At 34.7% G+C, this 24,723-nt stretch overlaps 1 protein-coding gene across 1 annotated transcript; it reads left to right on the top strand.

Moving 5' to 3' along the window:
• Nucleotides 1-798: 798 nt before the first annotated feature.
• CUNH8orf88 (chromosome unknown C8orf88 homolog) lies at nucleotides 799-20,231 on the top strand (the record flags this gene model as incomplete). The annotated part of the gene is made up of 4 exons (XM_008068487.2): nucleotides 799-892; nucleotides 2,617-2,690; nucleotides 10,156-10,231; nucleotides 20,203-20,231. Coding segments are annotated over exons 1-4 (252 nt in total), but the record flags the coding sequence as incomplete, so codon positions are not given.
• Nucleotides 20,232-24,723: the final 4,492 nt, after the last annotated feature.

Here is a 24,723-nt window from a genome sequence, read left to right as displayed (position 1 = left end):
ATAGAGGGGGGAGCATTTTAACTATTTAAAAGATGATTAAAAAAGATGAGTTAAGAGATACCGTGGAATTAAGAGAGTAGTGGTGGGAATAAAGAAAATAGATTTGAGATTTATTTTGGAAGTACCATGGACAGGAATTAAAGACCGATTATGGGCTGGAGGGCTGACATTTAGACCAACAAATTAAGCCTTTTACCAGGTGTGGTCCAAGGAACTTGGTGATGACTTGTAATAGAAGAGAAGGGACATCTTTGGGATCAAAGTCATTACTTTGATATTGGATATGTTGAATTTAAGGTACCTGTGATAATACATAAATTGAAACGTCATTAAACAACTTGAAAAATAGAACTGGAATTTAAAAGAGAGGTGGATGCTGAGAATATAAACTAGGGCATATTTATCATGTAGATTGGTAGTTGTAACCATGAAAACAGATGAAATTTAACTAAGAAGACTAAAGTCAAATTTGGAAGAATCCCTATATTTCATGAGTGGACAGAAGGGGAATAAACTAAGGAAGTTAGAAGATGCAATCAAAGAAATAGGAAATAAACCAAAATAATAGAGTTAGGGAAGTTAAGGTAAGAAAATATTTTAAAGGGGAACTGATCAATTGTGACAAATACTATGAAGAGGTCTAAGGGTATTGCATATCATTTTAAATGCTTTTTCGTGTTTTCTACCTTAACTTATAAAATAGCTATCTTCAAAAAAGTGGTTATTTGAATATATGTAAAGACTTGTGCCTATTTTGTCCAAAATATAAAAAATGTATTTTTCCCTCTTACAGTATAGAACCTCAAGGTCTTTGTGACAATGGAAACCAAAAAATTGATTGGTAAACCACTTCAACCAGCAAGACCTGTTCGTCATCTGACTTCTCCCCCAGGTGACTAATGTAATGTACAGTGCTTTAAAAATTAACTTGTCAATGGCTAATTAGTTCGTGAAAGGCTAAATAATACATAAAGTAATTGTTTCAGATATATATTTAAATAAATCGACACTTAAAGATATTTGAAAACTAAGAGTTTACAGGTATTACCCCCCCCAAAAAAGATTCTTCATTATCTACCAATCTATAGTCTACAATAAGGTAGACAAAGGTAGGAAGAATAGTTCCTGACTGAAAGTAACTTTGTGTGAGTATTTTTTTCCTCATGTCTCATTTTCATAGTTAACTGGTTTCTGTGAGAGTGGTACTCCCAATACAAATTGTTCCCTGTGATTATGATCACTACAGGACAATCATGCTGGAGAAAGAATTAACCTTTTAAAAAACTTAAAGACGGACTTAAATGCAAAAAAAAAAAAAAAAGATTAGCACTAAAGAAGACTTAAAGATTTTGTAGTGGTTATGTCATACTTGTACTCTGATAGAGATTTTGACTGTGTTTGAGCTGGAATATATCTAATTTCAGATAATCCATACCAAAAAAATCTAAAATTAATTGTTTTTCTCTTGTCCATAAAACTATTATTTTGTTTACATTCCTGGAATACTTGGTATTTAAATCCTAAATTGGAATATTAACTTGTTAATTCTATTCATTACTTGTTGCCAGAATGGTTTCTGTGGTCTGACTTAAGTGATATACATATAACTTATTTAAATTCTCTTTAGTTTATGTATTCAACAAAATTAACTTGCTACCTAGAAAAAGGAAAATACAGACATTTTATTGGGTACAAAGATGAAACAGAAATGGCACCAATTCCCACCCCCATTTGTCTTCCATCCTTTGTTCCTGCAAGGAAGATTTATCTCCTCTTTGGTCATGTTTGCTCTCAAGATGGCTTGACTTAGGACAGATAAATTAATGAATTTTCCAGGACCATAGCTTATTAATACTGATCCCATATCCTTTTAGGATACTGGAAGCAGTTGTGTGGGATAAAGTCTCAAACTTTATCCTAAAGGGAGGAATGTAAAGCCATTGGCAGCAACTCTTTTCTGTAACCAGCCTTTTTCTAGCACCTCTCCCTCCCATCTCTACAGATCCAGTTTTTCACTGATCCCTTCCCTCTAAGTCTGTTACATGGATAAATGGGAGGAGACATGAGATTGTTAGGTAGCCCTTATCTCTCATTTAATTATATCCTCTTAAGATTCAGAGGACATAGTAGGGATTTATTAGACATAAAAGTTTGGTAAACCAGAAATTAATTTTTGTCTTTTCAACACACTTCCATATACTACCTTGTCAACTCAAATCCCCAAAGGAATCTTTTTCTTCAAGACTCAGATTGAATTTTTTCCTCTTGTGAAGCCTTGCTGATACCCACAGACCTACTCTACTTTCCCCTAGAATCTTCTCCAAATCTCTTATGAAATTTACCATTTATCAAATTATATTATAATTTTTATGAGCTTGCCTTTTAAAGTAGACTAGAAACTCCAATCTCTGAACTCTTTTCATGTTTATATCCCTTAACACAGCAGCTGGCATTTCATAGGGTTGGATATAGGTTTGTTAAATAAATGAACTATCAGAAAACATTTCAAAACAGTACCAAGAATATTCTGGATACTTAAGCTTTTTAGGTGATATTATATTGTGTATTGAAGTAATGGACATTTAAAATAGTTTTTAATTTTTCTCTCCCTAACAGGAACAGTTTTCCCTTTCAACTTTCAAAATGAATATCCATGCAACACTCAGTGTTTACAAAGTGGAGTTAGCAGAGTAAGTCTTAAAGTTATAATACAAAGAAATATTATTGACTGGAAAGTAACATTTGTTAGATGGCTGCTATGTGCCAGATACTGTGCTAAGTACTCTATGTACTTTATAAAAATTTGTGATATATTTCAAGCATATACTAAAGAGAATATAACACCAATGTACCTGTCACCCAGCATTTTCAAATCTAAGCATTTTACAGTATTTGTTTTAAACAATTTTTAAACCCTGTGAGATAAGTTAAAAACCATATATATAATATATATGCCTCCAATATCCCATTTCCTTCCTGCCCTACCCAGAGCTAACTGTACTCAATTTGTAATTTTTTTCACGAATGTACTTGTACTTTTGCCACAGTAAATATAATTGTTTTAACTGTTTTACAATTTTATATAACTAATGTTGAACCTACATGTATGTTTTACATTTTTTCTTTGCATTAATGTTCATATTAAAAGACTGGATTTTTTTGACTAAGTAAACGAGTTGCAAAGTTTAAATTCAAAATATACAAAATGGCATTTAGTGAAGTTTCCCTCCAATCTCTGTTCCCCAGTGACCTATTTCCTCTGATCAGAAGGATCCATTTCTGGTACCAGTTTCTTACCCAGATACTTTCAGAAAAGACAATGCATGAACACTTCCACACTACCTGGTCAACTCATAAATGGAATATTAGGCAACTTTGCAATTTATAAAGCAATTTGATATGTACTGTTACAGAAACTTTGCAATTTATAAAGCAATTTGATATGTACTGTGACTCTGCCACATTTTGTCCCATTTTTTTTTGTTGATGGACATATGTTTTATTTTATATTAAATGCTATAATTTCTACCATTTATATGTTTCATTTTATGCATTTTGAGAGGTGCTCTGTGGTATAAAATTGGAGTAGAGTTACTATGTTAAAATATTCTTACCTGCAGTTTTATACGATACTGCCAAATTACTCTCCAAAGTGATATATGAACATTATATGAGGGCTTTTGTTTTTTATGTGCTTACCTTGTTACTATCAGACTTGAACACTGGGTGAGACAATTGATGAGATATATATCTTTTGATTGGCTTTAATTTTTAATTCTCTATTACTTGTGAAATGGAGCATCATTTCATATGTTCAGTTTGGCCGCCTAGATTTCCTCTTTTATGAATTACCAATTTGTATCATTTGCCTGTTTTTCCTGGGTTTTCTTAAATTTATATACTTTCAAAATATATTCTGGAATCTAAGTATTTTTCCTATGTGCATAAAAATATTTTTTTCCCCAGGAATATGGTTTGTGAGAGAATTGTTTTGTTTTGTGTGGTGGCTTTTGATAAAAAACTTTAAATGTAATGTAGTCTTACTATCAGTGTTTTTCTTTATGATTTCATTTTTTGTTTAAGATGTCTATCCATTCCTAAGATCAAAAGATATTTTCCTACATGTTCTTCCAAAAACTTTAAGGTTTTGATTTCATGTTTAGACACATAGTCTACCTGAAATTGATTTTTTGTATGGTATAAGATAGAAATCTTTTTTCATATAGACAACCAATTGTAAAGCATAATTCTTTGCATAAGTCATCCTTTCCATGCTGATTTATAGTGTAGTCTTTATCATATACATTTTATATAAATATATCTGTTTCTACGATCTTTATTCTGTCTTATCGATCGTCTTGTATATCTTTATAGCAGTATCATAATGTCTTAATTACTCTTGCTTTACAATTAGTTTTCTATAAGTCACTGAAATGTTTTATTTATTCCAGCAGCTATCACTTCCCTAATTAATGCAGCAGTAGTATTAATAACTTTTTGGAACTGTTGACCTTTTAGAAACTTTGTATGTAAAAAAAGAATACCTTAATATTGCAATTTTGTAGAGAAAAATCAAATTATTCAATCAAGTTACCACTAAACTTATAATTTTGTCTGCTGTTTTAATTATAATGCAAAAGCTACCAGAACCTATGTCAGAGATACTTTATGAAAATTTTACACCACTTTTATTGAGATATAATTTACATACAGTAAAGTGAACCCATTTGTTCAATGAATCTTGACAAATATTTATCCCATGTAATGAACCCCACAATGAAGCTACAGACCAATTCTATCCTGCAAAATGTCCTTATATCCCTTTGTAATCATTACCACTCCCACTTACTCCAGTCCTTCTTCCTGCCCCATATGTCAACTGATTTGCTTCCCTTAACTGTAGATTAGTTTTGACTGTTCAAGAATTTCATATAAATCCAATCAGATACTATATATTTCTTGGTGCTGGCTTCTTTTGCTCAGCATTATGTTTTTGAGATTTATGTTTTATATATCAGTAGTTCATTTCTTTTTAATGTGGAGTAATATCCTACTGTATACATATACAACAGTTTGTTTAGTCATCAATTGATGAATAGTGGATTGTATCTAGTGTTTGAATACTATGAATTATACTGTTACAGACTATCATGCACAAGTTTTTGTGTGGACATACATACACATAATATCCAGGAGTGGGATTGATAGTTCATATGATAAGTTTCTTTAGCTTTAAAACATTGCAAACATGTTTTTAAAGTGGTTGTATCATTTTACATTTCTACCAGTAGTGTGTGAGAGTTCCGGTGACTTCACAGCCTCACCGACTTAGTATGGTCAACCTTTTTATTTTTAGCCATTTTAGTGTGTGAGTAGTAGTATCTCATTGTATTTTTTTCCTAATAACTAATGAGACTGAGCATCTTATCATGAACTTCTTTAATATTTGAACATTCTTTGACCTTCTTTTCCAGGCTTTTTTGGGGGGAGAGGGTGGGGTGTGAAGTATCTGTTCAGATCTTTTTACTTGTTTCTTTTATTAGGGTTGTTTGTCTTTTTATCATTGAACCATAAGAACTTGTTGTCAATCAGTATATCATACATACATAAATTTATTTCTAAACTCTCTCCTATGTTCTATTGATTTGTGTTTATCTTTATGCCAACATCACACTTTATAATCTACTGTAGTTTTAGATAAGTCTCAAAACTAGGTAGTAAAAAGATACTACCTTTGTTCTTTGTAAAATTTGTCTTGGCTATTCTAGATCCTCTGTGTTTGCAGATGAATTTTAAATGGGCTTGTCAATTTCCACCAGAAAGCCTATTGAAATTTTGATAGAGCTATAGATTAATTGACATCTTAATAATAATGTCTTATAATCTATTAACATGACAAATTTATTTATGCTTTGTATTTTCCAGAAGAGGGACCTTGAACATCTTTTGTCAAATTTTAAGTGTTTCATATATTTTAATACTATTGTAAATGAACTTTAAATTCTACTTGTTGGTTGCTAGGATTTAGAGATACAATTTGTATCTATATATTGCTTTTGTTAAACTCAATTATTAGCTCTAGTAGCTTTTTTGTAGAGTTCTCACCCTTCTTATGTTCTTATGATGATAATCTTACTTTCGCTTGTACTATATAAACACACAATACATATTATTATTTTTGCTTTCATTTGTTATCTTTTAAATTAACTTTAAAAACTAAAAGATGGAATTTTGTTTTGTCTCCATTTATTCCATTCCATCATTCTTTATTTGTGTAAATCCATGATTCTACCTGATGTTATCTTCCTTTTGCATTAATAACTTTCTTTCATCTCTATTTTAAAAATTATTTCCTCATAACAAAGTACTTGAAAACTTTGGCTTAAAACAGTAACTTATTACTATCTTTCATGGTTCCATGGGTTGATCGGGCTCAGATGGCCATTTCTCCTTTTAGTTCTGTCATGTAGTTGCAATCACATAGTGTCTAGGAAAGGAATCTTTTAAAGACTTGACTGGGCTGGATGACCAAAATGGCTCACTCATATGGCTGACAATACTATCTGTTGGCTTGGAGCTCAGCTGGGGCTGTGGACTGGACAAGAACCTGCAAACGGCCTTTCCATGTGGCTTGGGCTTCTTACCAGATTACACCTGGGTTCAAAGACCAGTGCTCCAAGACACAGGAGGTAGAATCTGCCAGTCTCTTAAGGCCTGGAATTGGAAACTAGCACAGTGTCACTTCTGCTATGTTAGATTGGTAGGAGCAGTCACATAGCTTGCTCAGATTCAAGGGGAGGAGATAGGGAATTTACCTCTTGATGGAAGGAGTGTCAAAATTTGTGGCCATCTTTGATCTCTTTAAGAGTCATTTGAATTTCCTTTCATCTGTATTATCTACCAGTTCTTGTCCTCTGCCCACTCTTTCTATAGGCTTAAAAAAATTGTTTCCTAGTAGCTCCTTTAAAGAAAACAAACTGTGATATGAGTTACAACTTTTTTCCTGTTTATCTTTTTATCTTTTGATATTGTTTATAAATCTCATACTTTAAATTTTCATTTTAGGAATGAAGATTGATATGCATTTGTCTCTTCCTATTCTCTTTTGTGATCTCATTGGTATACATTTGTTTAAGATGAGTGACAGGCTGAAAACATTTTTGTTGTAAAATACAAAAAGGCTAACTAGAATATCTGGGAATATTGGGAATTGTACACACATTGCAAAGAGCACTTGAAAAAAAAAAAAGGCTGGGCTCAGTGGCTCAGCCTCTAATCCCAGCACTTTGGGAGGCTGAGGCAAGTAGTTGCCTGGGCAACTTGGCGAGACCCCATCTCTATAATAAATAAAAAAATTATCTAGGTGTGGTAGTGCATGCCTGTAGTTCCAGCTACTTGGAAGGCTGAGATGGAAGGATCACCAGAGCCTAGTAGTTTGATGCTAGGGTAACCATGAGCGTGCTACCGCACTCCAGCCTGGGCGGCGGAGTGAGACTCCAACTCAAAAAAGAAAAAGAAAAAACAAAACAAAAAAAGAAAGACCTTGGTGCTTATCTTGCTTTAGACAAGCCCATTTAACTTTTTCTATTTTCTAAACTAGCCATATTATTCCATAATTCTCAGCACAAAGCTGTTCTTTTATTTCATAAACATCCATTTTTCATTAGTCAACTAAGCTCTTCTAATCCTTCAAGTGTCAGTTGAAACATCATCTCCTATGTAAAGCCTTTCCTGACATTTCTAAGCCAAGTTTGATATTCTTAGTCCCCGTGTAGAAAACATATCTTTATTATAGAACGTTTCCAATTTTACTAGGACTTGTTTGTTTGTTTTTTCCTGTATTTTGGTTTGTGAGCCTCTGAAAACAGATACTGGAATGTTAAGTTTATCTTTGTATTCTTGCTACAAAGCACAGTGCTTGTCATGTCATAGGCACTCTGTTAGATGAATGGGTTCAACAGGGCCACTGCCGCCCATTTGGCACCTTTGCAAGAATTAAAAGTGAAACAGGGTTATAGAAAAATACAGGTTTGTTAGAATAAGATACTTGGCTTCCATTTGCTAGAAAATGTACAACATCTGTGTTGTGAATGGTACTCCTTTAGAGATGTACAGCCTTCATAACTACATGTGGTAGCCTGGACTTTCACAATCTAACCCAACTGTCTCTTGTCTCTGTACTTGGTCACCAAATCCTCCTAGTCCTGACTTTCTTTGCCTATAACATGGTGATCATAATACTTGCCTTATTTCCTTATAGGATTATAATTAAATGAGATAACATATAGATAATCACTATGTAAAACTTTCTGGTGGCATACTTTTTTACATTATAAAATATTTGAAATAATCAACATTTTCAGTTTTTAATATGTGCAGACATGGCAAAGTACAATTTTTCCTTTGATTTATATCTTGCATTTAAGTGGATGTTACAAAGTTAGTGAAGTGTGCATATGCTAAAATTTTCAGATATAAGAAATCAATTTTTTATTCTTAGAATATCATATTATAGTTAATTAAATTCAACAATCAGGAAGAACTTTGGAGGTCCAAAATCTTTGACATTTTCTTTTTTTTCCTATCTCTACTTAAAAAATAAACAACTCTACTAAAACTTGTTATTTTAAATTCTTATATCTCAATAGTGTAGAATTATCACTTGAGTCTTTTTTTGCCTGGACTGGTCTTGAACCAGTGGACTCAAGCAATCCTGTCACTTAGGCCTCCCAAAGTGCTGGGATTATAGGCATGAGCCACCGTGCCTGGCTTATCTCTTTAGTCTTAATTTGTCTGAGTTAGATCAGTAGTTCCTCTGCCTTTACCTTGGTAACATTTGCAGAAATTTTAATGAATGCTTGCAACTTGCCAAAACAGTGATTGATGGAGCAGAGATACTTATTTTGGGGGAGGATAAATGTCTCAAAAGAAACCTATCTTAGTGAATTACCTTGGTCCTGGGATTTTTTTGCAAAGTGATTTTTGTCAGCACAATAGGAGATCACCTCTTAATGGTAGATTATATTGACTAAATTTGTGAAACTGATTTATAAAATCAGTAAACCAATTGTTTTCTACTGAGAAATCTTCCTGTCTTGTGTCCTGGATTTCTCTTATTGCAATAACTGGTCTATTATTTGCTTCTAAGGAGATGGTAGTCATAATGTTTCTTGGTGACCATGGAATCTGAAGAAAAGGATTTAGTTAAAAATGGACTTTTAAAATGTCATCAGATTAGTTATCCAATCTCATAACAAAGATGGTCTTGCACGTGGGCCTGGAAAAAGCTCTGGGATAAGGCTTCTTTCTCTTCAGAACGTTGAGCTCTGCCAGTGTTTCTGATTTTCTTCTTCTCATTGGACAAATAATTTTGTTCTTATTTCCCCCATTTCCAAGGTGTTGGGCAAAAAGAGTTTATATGCTTATACATTGACATCAGAATCTACTTCACATAAGATTTTAAAAGTAAATATCCTAGTATTATTGCAGATTTTTGTGTATAAAAAGGTGTTGTTTTCATCAATAGATATTTCTTTCTGAATGGTGTTTTTTTGCTAGGAAAAAAAACTTTGACCAAGTGTGGTGGCTCATGTCTTTAATCCTAGCACTTTGGGAGGCTGAAGTGAAAGAATTGCCTGAGCCCAGGAGTTCGAGACTAGCCTGGGAAACTTGGCAAGACTTCATCTCCATAATTAATCAAGAAAAATTAACCAGTAGTTCCAACTATTTGGAAGGCAGAGGTGGAAGGATCACCTGAGCCCAGCAGGTTGAGGCTGCGGTGGCCGTGAGTGTGCTGCTACACTCCAGCCTGGGCAACAGGGTGAGATGCCAACTCAAAAAAAAAAAATGTTTTTTAATGACTTTGGAATTAATTATCTTTAGGGCCATATAGTTCATGTTTCACTTTATGTTCCCTTTCAAAAATAATTATAATTTATGGCAAAAAATAATTATAGATATATGTGAATATGTTTTGAAATATATTTTTGTTGCTCATTTTTAATAAGCAGACTTTTTATGGTAGCTTATCATTTAGCCCCAAATATGCCTTGCCTGATATTTTTATTATTAGGAAACTGTTTGAAGGTGATTTTTAAAAATTATATACAATTTTAAAACCTGAATTTAAAAGTACATTTTCTTCTTATTCAACAGTGTAAGACGAATGGAATGCAAGCCTTTTCTCAAGGTCTTAATGAACAACAGCAACATCAGTCTCCAGCTAAAAAAGGTAAAATTTTGGGCAACCCCCTCAGGTCCCCTCCCATGGTGGGAGCTTTTCTGTCCTCTCAATAAATCCTGCTTTACAAAAAAAAAAGGATAAAATTTTGCCATAATTCCCAATTTCATCACAAAATGTCTTAGCATTCATATAAAGTTAATATTACTTAATTTCTTTGCTGCAAACCTACATACATAGAAAATTTTATTGTATTTTTTAGATTGATTTCTGTATATATTAGTCAGGATATTGGTTTGATTACTCTAGAGACCAGAGTAACAATAACTTAAATAAGATAGAAGTTTATTTCTTGATTTTCTGTATTATTTAAAATTCTGAGCACATATACTGGTATTGCTCTATGAAATTACTGTTGCCTCATTGTTATCTTATTGCTGTGCCGTTCTCAACAGATAGCTCAAGATAACTGCCTCTGCTCCTTCCATTTTGTCCTGTATCTAGCCGTCATGAAGGAGAAAAGGGGGAAGGAAGTTCTCCTTAAGAATTTGACTCCGAAATTACACATATTACTTCCACTCAAATTCCATTGCCAATACTTTTTTTTAAATTAAGAAAGGTGGATTTATTAAAGGAAAGATATGTTGTGAAGGGCACAACGGGAAGGACAACAGCAAGTGTCTGCTGTCTGTTGCCCCTTTTGCAAAGACTTAATCACTCTGTGCTTAGTGACGGGAACAGACTAGGAAGTGGAGTCTTTAGCTGTATAGTCCAATAATTCTATTACTGAAGCAGAAGGAAAAAACTGCTCTTGGGGGAGAACCAATAATCTCTCCAAGACTAGCCACTTTAAATAAAATAAAATAATAATGATTTAATTTAGTTTCTAAATTTTTGCCAATCATTTTTATGTATGTAGGTTTTAAAGTTTAAAAGTACAAAAAGGCTTTATTAACTTTTTTCTCATATTTGTCATCATATTTCTAAATAAAATACTATATTTAAATTGTTTACACAGTTTTGATATTTTATATTGATGCCTCATCTTGTAAATGAGAGCCTAAGTCTTCCACATCAGTCCTCTTACTTCTCCACCCTTCTATCTTCATTCCCTGCCACACAGTCATTTCACAACTTTTAGTTAAAGTGTTAATCATTATTCATATAATATAACTGTGTAAATACAACTGCTTAGCCAAGAGATACATATCTCCTTTTTCATGTAACCTTTTTTTTTTTCTGGAGTTAATGTTTGCATTGTTTTTCATGTAACTATTGATAATTCTTTCCCTCAAATGCTCCAACTCTGTCACACTTATCTATGATATATATATACTCTTCTTTTTCCCCCCCCTACAGGGGACATTCCTTTCAGAATCTTCCATTATCCTATTCAGATATGGACTAGTTCTTTTTGTCATGGAATGGACTTTGCTATTATCTTGGGATATCCCTTTGTAATTCTTTGATTTCATTTCTTTCTTTCTTTCTTTCTTTTTTTTTAGTAATTGAAATAAAATGTACCATTGGCCATTTTTAAATGTACAACTCATTGGCTTTTAGTACATTCACAATGTTGTGTAACCATTACTACTATCTAATTCCAGAACATTTTTTATCACAGCAAAAAGAAACCTCTAACCTCTTAAGCAGTTATTCCCCATATGGCACTGATAAACACTAATTCTTTTCTGTCTGTATGGATTTATCTATTCTGGACATCTCATATAAATGCAATTATACAATATGTGACCTTTTTACAATTTAATTTTTAATTGATATATAACAACTATATATTTTGGGGGTACAATGTGTAATGATCAAAACAGAATAATTGGAATATTCATCACCTCAAACGTTTATCTTTCCTTTGTGTTGGAAACAATAGGCCATCCTTTGTGTCTGACTTTTTTTACTTTGCTTAAGGTTTTCAGGATTCATCCGTGTAAAACTATTTGTACTCCATTCATTTTTATGACTAAATCATATTCCATTGTAAGGATTATGCCACATTTTATTTATCCATTTCTCAGTTGATGCATATTTGAGTTGTTTTCACCTTTGGGCTATTATGAATAATGTTGCTATGGACAGTTGTGTACAGGTTTTTGTTTGAATACCTGCTTTCATTTTTCCTGGTTATATACCTGGGACCAGACTTGCTGGATCATATGATAATTCTTTCCTTAACTTTTTGAGGAACTGCCAAACCAGTTTTCAGAGCAGTTCTTCCACTTTACATTCCTAGAAGCAAGGTACTAAAGTTTTAATCTCTTGATAACCTTGTTTTATTTTTATATATATGTATAGCTTGTTTTTAAAATTAAAAGCAATCCTAGTGAATGAAAAGTGGTATCTCTTTGTAGTTTTGATTTACATTTCTCTATGACTAATGATGTTGAGTGTCTTTTCATGTACGTCTTGGTCATTTTTATTTCTTTTTTGGAGAAATGGTCTATTCAAGTTCTTTGACAATATTTTAATTGAATTGTTTGTGTTATTGAGTTATAAGCGTTCTGAATACAAGACCATTATCTACTATCTATTCTTCTTCTCTCTGATACCCTTCACCCTCCCCCCTCACCTCTCCTCCCTCCCCCCTAATATCACATATGTTTGTGTGTGTGTGTGTGCGCGTGTCTTTTTTTATTCTGGTTTCTAGACCCTTATCAGATATCTGCACATGTTTTATCCTCTACTATAGCTTGTTTTTTTAAAAAAATGTTCTTGATAGTGCCTTTTAATGTACATAATTTTTTTGTTTTGATAAATTCTGATTTATTTTTTCCTTTTGTTGTTCATGCTTTTGTCATATCTAAAAAATCATTGCCAAATCCAAAGTTATGAAGATTTAGCCCTGTTTACCTCTAAGAGTTTTATAGTTACATTTCTTATATTTGGGTTTTTGATCCATTTTGAGTAATTTTTATATATAAGATAAAAGTCTAACTTAATACTTTTTCATGTGAATATCCAGTTGTCCCATCATCATTTGTTACACAGTCTATTCCTTTTCACTGAATGGTCTTGGCATCTATTTCAAAATTAGGTGCCTACGGGTGTATGTTTATTTCTGGTCCCTGTGCCTATCTTTATGTCAGTATCACATTTTTTTGATTACTGTAGCTTTGTAGTAAGTTTTAAAATTAGAAAGTGTAAGTCTTCCAACTTAATTCTTTTTCAGATTGTTTTGGCTATTTGTGTTTCTTTGCAATTCCATATTATTTTTAGGATCAACATTTTTGTTTCTGCAGGAGAAGCCATTAGAATTTCCATAGGGATTACATTGAATCTACAGATTACTTTGGGGGAATATTGCCATCTTAACAGTATTAAAACTTCCAATCAACGAACACAGGATATCTTCTGGGTTAGGTCTTTTTTAACTTCTTTTAGCATTGTCTTACAGTTTTCAGCTTACAAGTCTTATACCTCCTTGGTGAAATTTATTCCTAGATATTGTATTCTTTTTGATTCTATTATAAATTGAAGTTTTATTATTCATTGATAGTATGTAAAATGAAGTTTTTTTGGGGGAGATATTAATATGAACTTATGAAAATAAAAAAATTATATAAGAGAATGTTATGAACTATTAGTTGTATGCCAAAAAGTTAGAGAACTTAGATGAAATAGAAAAATTATTAGAAACACAGAATATACCAAAACTGACTCAAGAAGAAATAGAACATCTAAATAAACCCATAGCAAGTAAGAGGATTGAATCAGAAATCAAAAACCTCTCAACAAAGAAAAATTCAGGACTAGATGACTTCTTATTGGTAAATACTACTAAATATTTAAAGAAGAAATAACACAAATTCTTCTCAGTAAATCAAAGAGAAAGGAACACTTCCCAACTATCCTGTGGTGCCAGTATTACTCTGATACCAAAGCCAAAGATATAACAAGGAAAGAAAACTACTGCCAATATCCCTTTGAATATAGCTACAAAAGTCCTCAACAACATACTAGCAAAATTTTATATTAACATTATAAAAAGATTATGTACCATGATCAAGTGGGATTAATCTCAGGAATGCAAGGTTGGGTCAACATATGAAAATCAGTAATTGTACATCACATTAACAGACTGCAAGGAGGAAAACACATGGTCATCTCAATTGACACAGAAAGAGCACTTAACAAAATCCAAAACCCTTTGCTGATGAAAACTCTTAGCAAGATAGGATAGAAGGGAACTCCCTCAACATGATATGAAAAACTCACAGCTGGAGAGGGTTTCAAGATGGCTGACTAGAAGCAGTTGAGGTGTGCCTTTCTCACAGAGAGGAATCAAAGTAGGGAGTGAGTCTCTACGCTCAAAGTAGGATGAGGGGAGGAACACACCCCTGTGACTAAACAGAGAAGTACTGAGCCCCGTGAAAGACAAAGTAATGAAATCAGACAATCTACTGATACACACCCAGGACAGACACATGGGTGTTTCCCATCATGGTGAAGGGCTGAGTGAATGAGAGAAAAATCTTCAGGAACCCACACTGCTGCCATGGACTCAGTGATCCAAATCAAGGAAACACCTCTGCTACTCTCTGGGCCATCAGGCCTGCACAGAGTCCTGAGTGGTGATTGTGCGGAGACATTGCCCAAGTTCATGTGGAACCCCTCGGGCCACTAACACATGTGCAGCACAGCACTAGCTCCACTGCCTGCCAAAAAGAGAGGCTCAGTATTCCTTTGTAGAGGACAGATGCTTTGTGACTGCTGCAGCCTCTGACACTGTTGCCCTCAGGCCATGGAATGAACAACCCAACATAGTGACAGCAAGCATCCCCAGCATGGACACTGCAGCTGAAATAAACAGAAGCAGCAAAGAGTCAAGTCAAGTTACTTATCACCCTCCCTATCTCGGTTGCCTTCTCCAAGTGTGGATTGCCTGCTACTGGCCACAGATTGTGCAGGGACCCCCATACCCACCTGAATGCAGGAGCAGAGGCTCTCTGCCTCATCCCTCAGGGAGGCCAGCTGCTAGTGCCATTGAGCATGCCCTTTCAGCGTGCCCCCAACATAGTCTTTGCAACCAAAATAAACTTGAACAGAGAGCAGAGAACCCCACAGCCTCCCCTATCTAGGTTACTCCCTGATAGACACAGACTGCCTGCTCCAGGCCTGTACATCATGCAGGGCACTCCCACCTGTCTTAATGCAATTGCAGACACCTGCTACCCTCAAGCAAGCCCACTGCCAGAACCACTAAGCAGGCTGCCTGTGATGTTGGCATGCACCCCCTGCAAGGTAGAACCTATAGTCAAAACAAGTCGAATCAGAGGGCTGCTGTGCATCCTCTCCATCTCAACTTTCTTCCTTTAGAAGGGGACTATATGCTTTACACCCCCAGAGGAGTGAAGGGGATACGATGCCCACTTGATCATTGTGATTGCGGCCTGATGGTCCTTGGAAAGTCCGACTGAGGTGCAGCTGCTGTTACCGCTCCTCACTTTAAAGCACCATCTACAGGTCTACAGCATGAACTACAACATATGACAAAAATCACATCTACAACTAGTAGCCCTTGAAACAGCCACAGCACGTTTAACTGAAATCAGGGAACCCATCCAGAGCATTTTCTCTGAAAGTACTCAGGAACAAAGTCAATTAACTATATACAACATACACCACAGCCAAATTCATAACAGACAATAAAGTAGAAAAAATAAAGCTCCATCCCAATAATATAGCAAACTGGTTTAAAAGCAAACAAAGCATCAGCACCCTCATATGGGAAGAAATCAGCACAAAAATTTTGCCAACACAACCAAAGTGTTTTGTTGCCTTCACATAATTACACCAGCTCCTGGGCAATGGATCATATACACAAAGAATCATCTATAATGATAGACATAGAATTCAGAATATGGATGACAAAGAGACTCATCAAGATCCAATAGAAAGTGAACTCCCAAATCAGAAATGCCATGAAAATAATTCAAGAACTTAAAGCTGACATGGTCATTCTAAGAAAGAACCACACTGAACTCTTGGAAATGAAGAACTCACTATAGGAATTTTGAAACACAGCTGCAAACCTTTCAACAGACTTGACCAAGCAGAGAAAAGAACTTCAGAGTTTGAAGTATAATCCCTAGAAGCCAACCAAATCAGATGAAAATAAAGAATAAAGAATTTTTAAAAAATGAACAAAGATTTTGAGAGGTATGGAATTATGTAAAAAGACCAAATCCATGTCTGATTGGCATACCCAAGAGAGTAGGAAAAACTGGGAGCACTCTGGAGAAAATAGTTGCAGACATAATCCATGAAAACTTCCTTATCTTTCTAGAGAGGCTGACATGCAGATACAAGAAATCCGGAGAACTACAAGATAATACATGAGAAAACCATCCCCAAGGCACAATCATTAGATTATCCAAGGTCAGAATGAAAAAATTTCAAAGGTAGCTAATGAGAAGCACTTACCAAAAGAGACCCATGAGGATAACAGCAGACCTGTCAGCAGAAACCTTATAATCCAGAAGAGATTGGGAACCCATTTATATTATTCTTAAAGAAATGCTAGTCAAGAATTTCTTACTACACCAAACTAAACTTGATAAATGAAGGTGAAATAAAGTCCTTCCCAGACAAGCAAGTGCTAAGGGAACTTGTTACCTCCAGACCAGCCCTACAAGAGATGCTTAAGGGAGCTCTAAACATGAAAATAAAAGAACATTGCCCAACCCACAATTGCAAGTAAACACACAGCTTACAGATCATACAAATCACCTACAAAACTGAGACCACTAAGCAACTCCTTAACAACATATGACAGGAATAAACCCTCAGATATCTATACTAATCCTGAATGTCAATGGCAATAATGCCCCCACTTAAAAGACAAAGAGTGGTAAACTGAATTAATAAACAAGATCCATCTTTCTGCCATTTCTAGGAGATACATCTTACCTCTAATAACTCCAAAGGGACTCAAAGGTAAAGGTATGGAGAAAGATACACCTCACAAATGAGAAACAAAAAGGAGCAAGGTTTACTATTCTTATATCAAAACAAATTTTAGATCAATAAAAGTAAAAAGGACAATGAAGGACAGTACATAATAATAAAGGGCTCAATTCAACAAGAACTATTTAAACATATACATATCCAACATAGATGCACCCAGATTCATAAAACAATTGCTGCAGGGAACTTCAACACCCCACTAACAGCTTTAGAGCATCAAGGCAGAAAACTAACAGAATCCTGGAATCTAGTTGGTCAGCATTCACCAACTAGATCTAACATCTACACAACATTTCACCCAACAACTACAGCATTTGTTCTTCTCATTTGCACAAGGATCATACTGCAAGGTTGACCCATACTTTTTTTTAAAATCAACCTTGAGTAAATTCCAGAAAAATTAGAATTATGCCAAGCATAGTCTCTGACTACAGCAAAATAAAGTTAGAAATCAACACCAAGAGGAATCTTCAAAAACACACAAATACATGGAAATTGAACAACTTGCTCCTGAAAAAATTTTGGATAAACAATGAAATTAAGATGGAAATTAAACAAATTCTTTGAAATAAATAAAAATAAAGACACAAAATACCAAAACCTCTGAGATAGTGCCAAAACTGTACTGAGAGGAATATGTATTGCACTGCATGCCCACATCATGAAAACAGAAATATCTCAAATAAACAATCTAATAGCTCACCTAAGGGAAGTAGAAAATCAGGGACAAACTAAAACCAAAGATAACAGGATAAAAGAAAACCAAAATCAGAGCATAAATAAATGAAATTGAGACATCTTTCTCTCTCGCTCTCTCTCTCTCTCTATATATATATATACACACATATATATGAAAGACTAAACAAGATTAACAAATCCTTGAGCAGATTAACAAAAAAAAAAAAGAAAGGAAGGAAATCCAAATACACTCAGAAATGAAAAATATGATATTACAACCAATCCAGATGAAATACAAAATATTACCAGAGATTATTATAAACATCTGTGTGCCTGCAAGGTAGAGGAAATTGATAAATTCCTGGAAACACACGACCTCCTGAGATTGAAATGGGAAGGAATTGAAACCCTGAACAGGCCAAAAATGAGCCATGAAATTGAATTAGTAATTAAAAATTAAAAACAAAAACAAAACTCTCTGCAAACCTAAAACGTCCTGGATCTGATAGATTCACTGTTGAATTCTACTATATGTTCAAGGAAGAGCTAGTACCAAAACTGCTAAAATTATTCCAAGCAGTTGAGAAGGAGGAATTTCTCTCTTACTCATTCTACAAAGCTAGCATCATCCTGATACCAAAAATTGCAAAGGCACAACAAAGAAAACTGCAGGCTGATATTCCTGATGAACATAGATACAAAAATCCTCAACAAAATACTAACATACTGCATTCAGCAACATATCAAAAACATTTTTCATCATCATCAGGTGGGCTTTATACCTGGAATGCAAGACTGGTTCAACATATGCAAATTAATAAACATAATCCACCACATAAACGGAAGTAAAAACCAAGGACACATAATTATCTCAGTAGATGCAGAAAAAGCATTTAATGAAACCCAACATCTCTTAGAATAAAAACCCTCAACCATCTAGAATTTGAGGACTTTCCTTAAAATAATAGGAGTCATTTATGAGAAACCCACAGTCAGCATCAAACTTTTTTTTTTTTTGAGTTGGCGTCTCACTCTGTCACCCAGACTGGAGTGCAGTGACCTCTCCTGGCCACCGCAACTCGACCTGCTGGGCTCCGACGATCCTTCCACCTCAGCCTTCCAAGTAGCTGGAACTACAGGCGTGCGCTACCACGCCCGGCTAATTTTTGATTTATTGTAGAGATGAGGTCTCACCAAGTTGCCCAGGCGGGTCTCGAACCCGTGGGCTCAGGCATTCCACTCACCTCGGCCTCCCAAGGTGTGGGATTACAGGCTGAGCCACCGAGCCCGGCTTCAACATCATACTTAATGACAGAAGTTGGAAGCATTCCCCTAAACACTGGAACAAGACAAGGATGTTCATTCTCACATTCCTCTTCAACATATTACTGGAATTCCTAGCCAGGGAAATCAGGCAAGAGAAAGAAATAAAAGGCATTGGAATAAGAAAAGAGGAAGTTAATTTATCTCTCTTCACAGATGTTATGATCCTATATCTAGAAAACCCTAAACATACCACCAAAAGACCCCTAGCACTCCTAAATAACTTCAGTAAGGTCTCGGGATACAAAATCAACACTGAAAAATCATTTTTTCTATACACCAACAGTATTTAATCTGAGAACCAAATCAACAACACAATCTCATTTATGATAACTACCAAAAAACACCTCAGAATACAGCTAACCAACAAGTGGAAGTACTCTACAGTATGAACAACACAATACTGCTGAAAGAAATCATAGATAACCCAAACAAATGGAAGAACATTCCATGTTCATGATTGACAGAATCAATACTGCTAAAATGTCCATATTGCTTAAAGCAATTTACATATTCATCACAATCCCTATGAAGTAAAACATCATTTTCCACAGATCTAGGAAAAACAATACTTAAATTCACATGGAAGAAAAAAAAGGAACTCAAATAGCCAAAGCAATTCTAAGCAAAAAGAACAAAGCCTGATGCATTACATTGCCAGATTCAAACTTTACTACAAGGCTACAATAACCAAAACATATGCTACTGGTGGAAAAATAGACACGTAGACCAATGAGACAGAACTGAAAACCCAGAAATAAAATCACTGTCTTGCCACCATCTCATCTTTGACAAAGTCAACAAAAACAAACACTAAGGAAAGGACACCCTATTTAACAACTGGTGCCGGTAAAGCTGCCTAACCATATGCAGAAGAATAAAGCTGGACCTCTTCTCATTTGCAAAAATTAACTCAAGATGGATTATTGACTTAAATCTAAGACCTTAAACTATAAAAATCCTAGAAGAAATACTAGGAAACACTTTGGAATTCAGCCTAGGCAATGAATTCATGAGCAAGACCTCCAAAGCAAATGCAGAAAAAATCAAAATTGACAAGAGGTACGTAATTAAACTAAAGAGTTTATGCATTACAAAGGAGATCATCAATAGAAAAAATAGACAACATACAGAAGAAAAACATTTGCAAACCATGCATCTGGCAAAGGACTAATATCCAAAATCTATAAAAAAAAAACCTCAAATGAATTGACAGGGTAAAAAATAACCACTTTAAATGTGGGCAAAGGACAAAAACAGACACCTCTCAAAGGAAGACATACAAGTAGACATATGAAGAAATTCTCAGCATCACTAATCATCAGAGAAATGTAAATAAAAAACCACAATGAGATAGCATCTTACACCAGTCAGAATGGCCGTTATTAAAAGTTCAAGAAACAACAGATGTTGACAAAGTTGTGGAGAAAAGAAAATGCTACTACACTGTTAGTGGGAAGGTAAGGCAGTTCAGCCCCTGTGGAAAGCAGAATGAAGATTTCTCAAAAGAACTGAAAATAGATTTACCATTTGACAGCAATCTCACTACTGGGTATATACCCAAAAGACCACAAGTCACTCTATCAAAAAGACAACTGCACTTGTATGTTTATCATAGCGCTATCTACAATAGCAAAAACATGGAACAACCTAGGTGCCCATCAACAGTGGACTGGATAAAGAAAATGCAGTACATATACACCATGGAATGCTATGCAGCCATAAAAAGAAAATCTTGTCCTTTGCAGCAACATAGATGTAGCTTGAGGACCATCATTCTAAGCAAATTATCACAGAAACAACTGAATACCACATGTTTCCAGTTATAAGTGGAGGCTAAACACTGAATACAAGCATGCATAAGGATGGGAACAGATACGGGACAGATATTGGGGACTCCTAAAGTGGAGGGGAGTAGGGTGGAAGGATGGTAAGTGTTGAAAAACCACTCATTGGGTACCATGCCCACCACCGCATTGACAGGCCTAATAGAAGCCCAAACCGTCCCATCACCTCAATATACTCCTTGAATCTGAAAAAATAAAACTGTGGCTGGGTGTGGTGACTCAGAGGCCTGCAGTCCCAGCATTTTGGGAGGCAGAAGCAAGAGGGTTTCCTGAGCCCAAAAGTTCAAGACCAGCCTGAGCAACTTGGTGAAATCTCATCTCTACAATAAATCAAAAAAATTAGCTGGGTGTGGTGGCATGCGCCTATAGTTCCAGCTACTTGGAAGGCTGAGGTGGAAGGATCACCTGAATCCAGTAGGTCAAGGCTGCGGTGGCCTTCGTGAAACTTCAAGTCAAAACAAGTAAATATGGTTAATTTTTTAAAAATTCACAGCTAACATCATAGTCAATGGCAAAAGACTGAAAGTCTTTTTCCTAATATTAAGAACAAGATATAAGGATGCCCATTTTTGCCATTTGTATTCAATGTTATACTGGAACTTTCTTGCCTGCAGTTAGGAAAAAAAAAAAAGAAAGAAAGAAAAGGCATTCAAATTGGGATGAGGTAAAATTATCTTTATTCAGAGTCCTATACAAATGGTCTCCAACTTGTGGTGATTTGACTTACTATTTTTCAGTTTTACGATGGTGCCAAAGGGGGTATGCATCTAGTAGAAGCTGTACTTTTCTCACGATGTTGGACAGCAACCGTGAGCTGTAGCTTCCAGTCAGTCATGAATTTTTGTCATACACTATTTTTAACTTACGCATTTGTCAGTCCACAACCTTATTGTAAGTAGAAAAGCACCTGTATATATATAGAAAATTGTTAGAAATCCTCATAAATTATTAGGGCTAGTAAGTGAATTAGACAAAATTGCAGGATACAAAATTATTTTTATTAATTTGAGTCTTTTTTTCTTAGTCATTCTAGGTTTATCAGTTTTTTCTTTTCAAATTATCAACTTTGGTTTTGTTGATTTCTGTTGTTTTTTCTGTTCTCTGCTTCATTTACCTTCACTCTGATCTTTATTATTACCTCATTTTTCAAGGAAGAAATTAATAGAAACTTTCCCTAAGGAAAGTTTGCTCTTTTTTCTAGTTTCTTAATGTTTAATGTTAGATATTAATTTGAGCTATTTCTTGTTTTTTAATGTAGGTATTTATCACCATAAGTTTTGCTCTGAGTACTGTTTTTGCTGCATCTCCTAAGTTTTGGTATGTTGTGACTTTGTTTTCATTTGTCTCATTCATTTTCTAACACCCTTGTTATTTTTTCCTTGATCCATTGTTTGTTTAAACATGTTTTAATTTCCAGGTGAAATCTCTAGGTTTACTTTGGTTATTGATTTATAGTTTTATTCCACTGTGATCATAGAAGATACTTTATATTATTTGAATCTTTAAATTTATTGAGACAGTTTTGTGGCCTAACATATGGTTTGTCCCAGAGAATATTCCATATGCACTTCAGAAGAATGTATATTCTGCTGTTGTTGAGTGGAATGTTCTATATATGTCTATTATGTTAGTTGGCTTGGAATGTCATTTATATCTTCTTTTTTCATACTGACCTTCTGTCTAGTTTTTCTATCCATTATTGAGAATGAGTTATTGACGTCTCCAATTGTTACTGTTAAAATGTCTGTTTCTGTGCTCAATTCTGTCAAGTTTTTCTTTCTGCTGTTAGGTACATATATGCTTATAATTGTATATATCTTCTTGAAGAATTAATGCTGTTTTTAATAATTGCATAATGCTCTTTTTGTCTCTTATAACTATTTTTTGTCTTAAAATCTATTTTTGATATTAGTACATTTACATTTAATGTAATTAACTAATAAGGAAGGATGCCTCCCTTTTTTGTTTTTTAATTCCTTTATTATTGTTTCTTTTGTGTTTAATAGATAATTTCTAGTATACTACTTTTTATTTTCTTTTCGTTTGCTTTACTATATATATATATATTTTTTGTTGAGTTGGAGTCTCACTCTGTCGCCCAGACTGGACTGCAGTGGCCGCTCCCGGCCACCGCAGCCTCGACCTGCTGGGCTCCGGCGATCCTTCCGCCTCAGCCTTCCAAGTAATCAGAATTACAGGCATGCGCTACCACACCCGGCTGAGTTTTTGATTTACTGTAGAGATGAGGTCTCGCTGCCCAGACGGGTCTCGAACCCGTGGGCTCAGGCAATCCACTCATCTCAGCCTCCCAAAGGCGCGGGATTACAGGCTGAGCCTCCAAGCCTGGCTACTATATGTTTTTATGTTCCTAGTTCTTGCCCTGGGGATTCACTTAATTTATAAAAACTAGTTTTAATTAATATCAACTTAGTTGCAATATTGTGTAAAATGTTACTCCGCTGTATCTCCATCCCTACCTTTCTGTGGTCAAAAATTCTATTTTTATATGTTGTGTAATCTATCAACCTAGGTTTATAATTATGCATTTTTATGTACTTGTCTCTTAAATCATGTAGGAGAAAAAGATGAATTTTATTCTGAAAATTTATTGATGTTGACTTTTCTATTTACCAATGTAGTTACATTTACTAGTATTCTTTATTTCTTCATGTAGATTCTGGTTATTGTGTACTATCCTTTTATTTCAGCTTGAAGGATTCTCTTTAACATCTTGTGAGATAAAATTAAGTATCTCAGTATTTGTTATCAGTGAATGTCTCAATTTCTCTTTCATTTTTGAAGGAAGTTTTGCCAGATACAGATTTCTTGGTTGAACATTTTTTGCTTTCAGCAGTTCGCATAATGTCATCCCATGCTTTTTGGACTCCATGGTTTCTGATGAGAAATAGCTATTCATCTGATTGAGAATCCTTTGTCAGGATGAATTGCTACTCTCTTTTTGAATTCAAGATTTTCTTTATCTTTTGATGGTTTGATTATGCTGTATTTATGTGTCAATCTCTTTGAGTGCACAGACAGGTGCTTCCCAACTTTTGATGGGGTTACTTCCCGATAAACTCATCATAAGTTGAAAAAATCCTTAAGTTGAAAGGTAGGCCAGAGAATCTTTGGTGAAAGAATCACCAGTGCTTAAGGTCTGAAACCTTGTATTTATGAATTGCTTCCATACCATTGTAAAGACAAACAATTTTAAGTTGGACTATCATAAGTCATGGACTGTATTCTATTTGTAGTTTGTTGAGTTTCTTTGATGTATAGATTTTTCTTCCATTATTTCTTCAGATGATATTTCTTTCCCTTCCTCTCTTTTTTTTCCTGGGACTTCCATTATTTATTTGCTGGTATGCTTAATGGTATCCCACAGGTGTCTTAGATTCTGTTCATTTTTTCATTCATTCTTTTTTCTGTTCCTCAGACTGAATAATGTCAATGGAGTTATTTTTAAACTTGTTGATTCTTTCTCCTATCTGCTCAAATCTGCTGAATTTTTAAACTTGTTGATTCTTTCTCCTGCCTGCTCAAATCTGCTGTTGAACTCTTCTAGTAAATTTTTCATTTCAATTGCCGGGCTCGGTGGCTCAGCCTGTAATCCCGCGCCTTTGGGAGGCTGAGGTGAATGGATTGCCTGAGCCCGCAGGTTCGAGACTCGCCTGGGCAGCGAGACCTCATCTCTACAATAAATCAAAAAATTAG

Source organism: Carlito syrichta, unplaced genomic scaffold, assembly GCF_000164805.1.
Source record: "Carlito syrichta isolate Samal-C Ts95f unplaced genomic scaffold, Tarsius_syrichta-2.0.1 Scaffold311050, whole genome shotgun sequence".
NCBI classification, from domain to species: Eukaryota; Metazoa; Chordata; class Mammalia; order Primates; family Tarsiidae; genus Carlito; species Carlito syrichta.
Note: the sequence above shows the minus strand (reverse complement) of the source record. Positions and strands in the feature narration are given on the sequence as shown.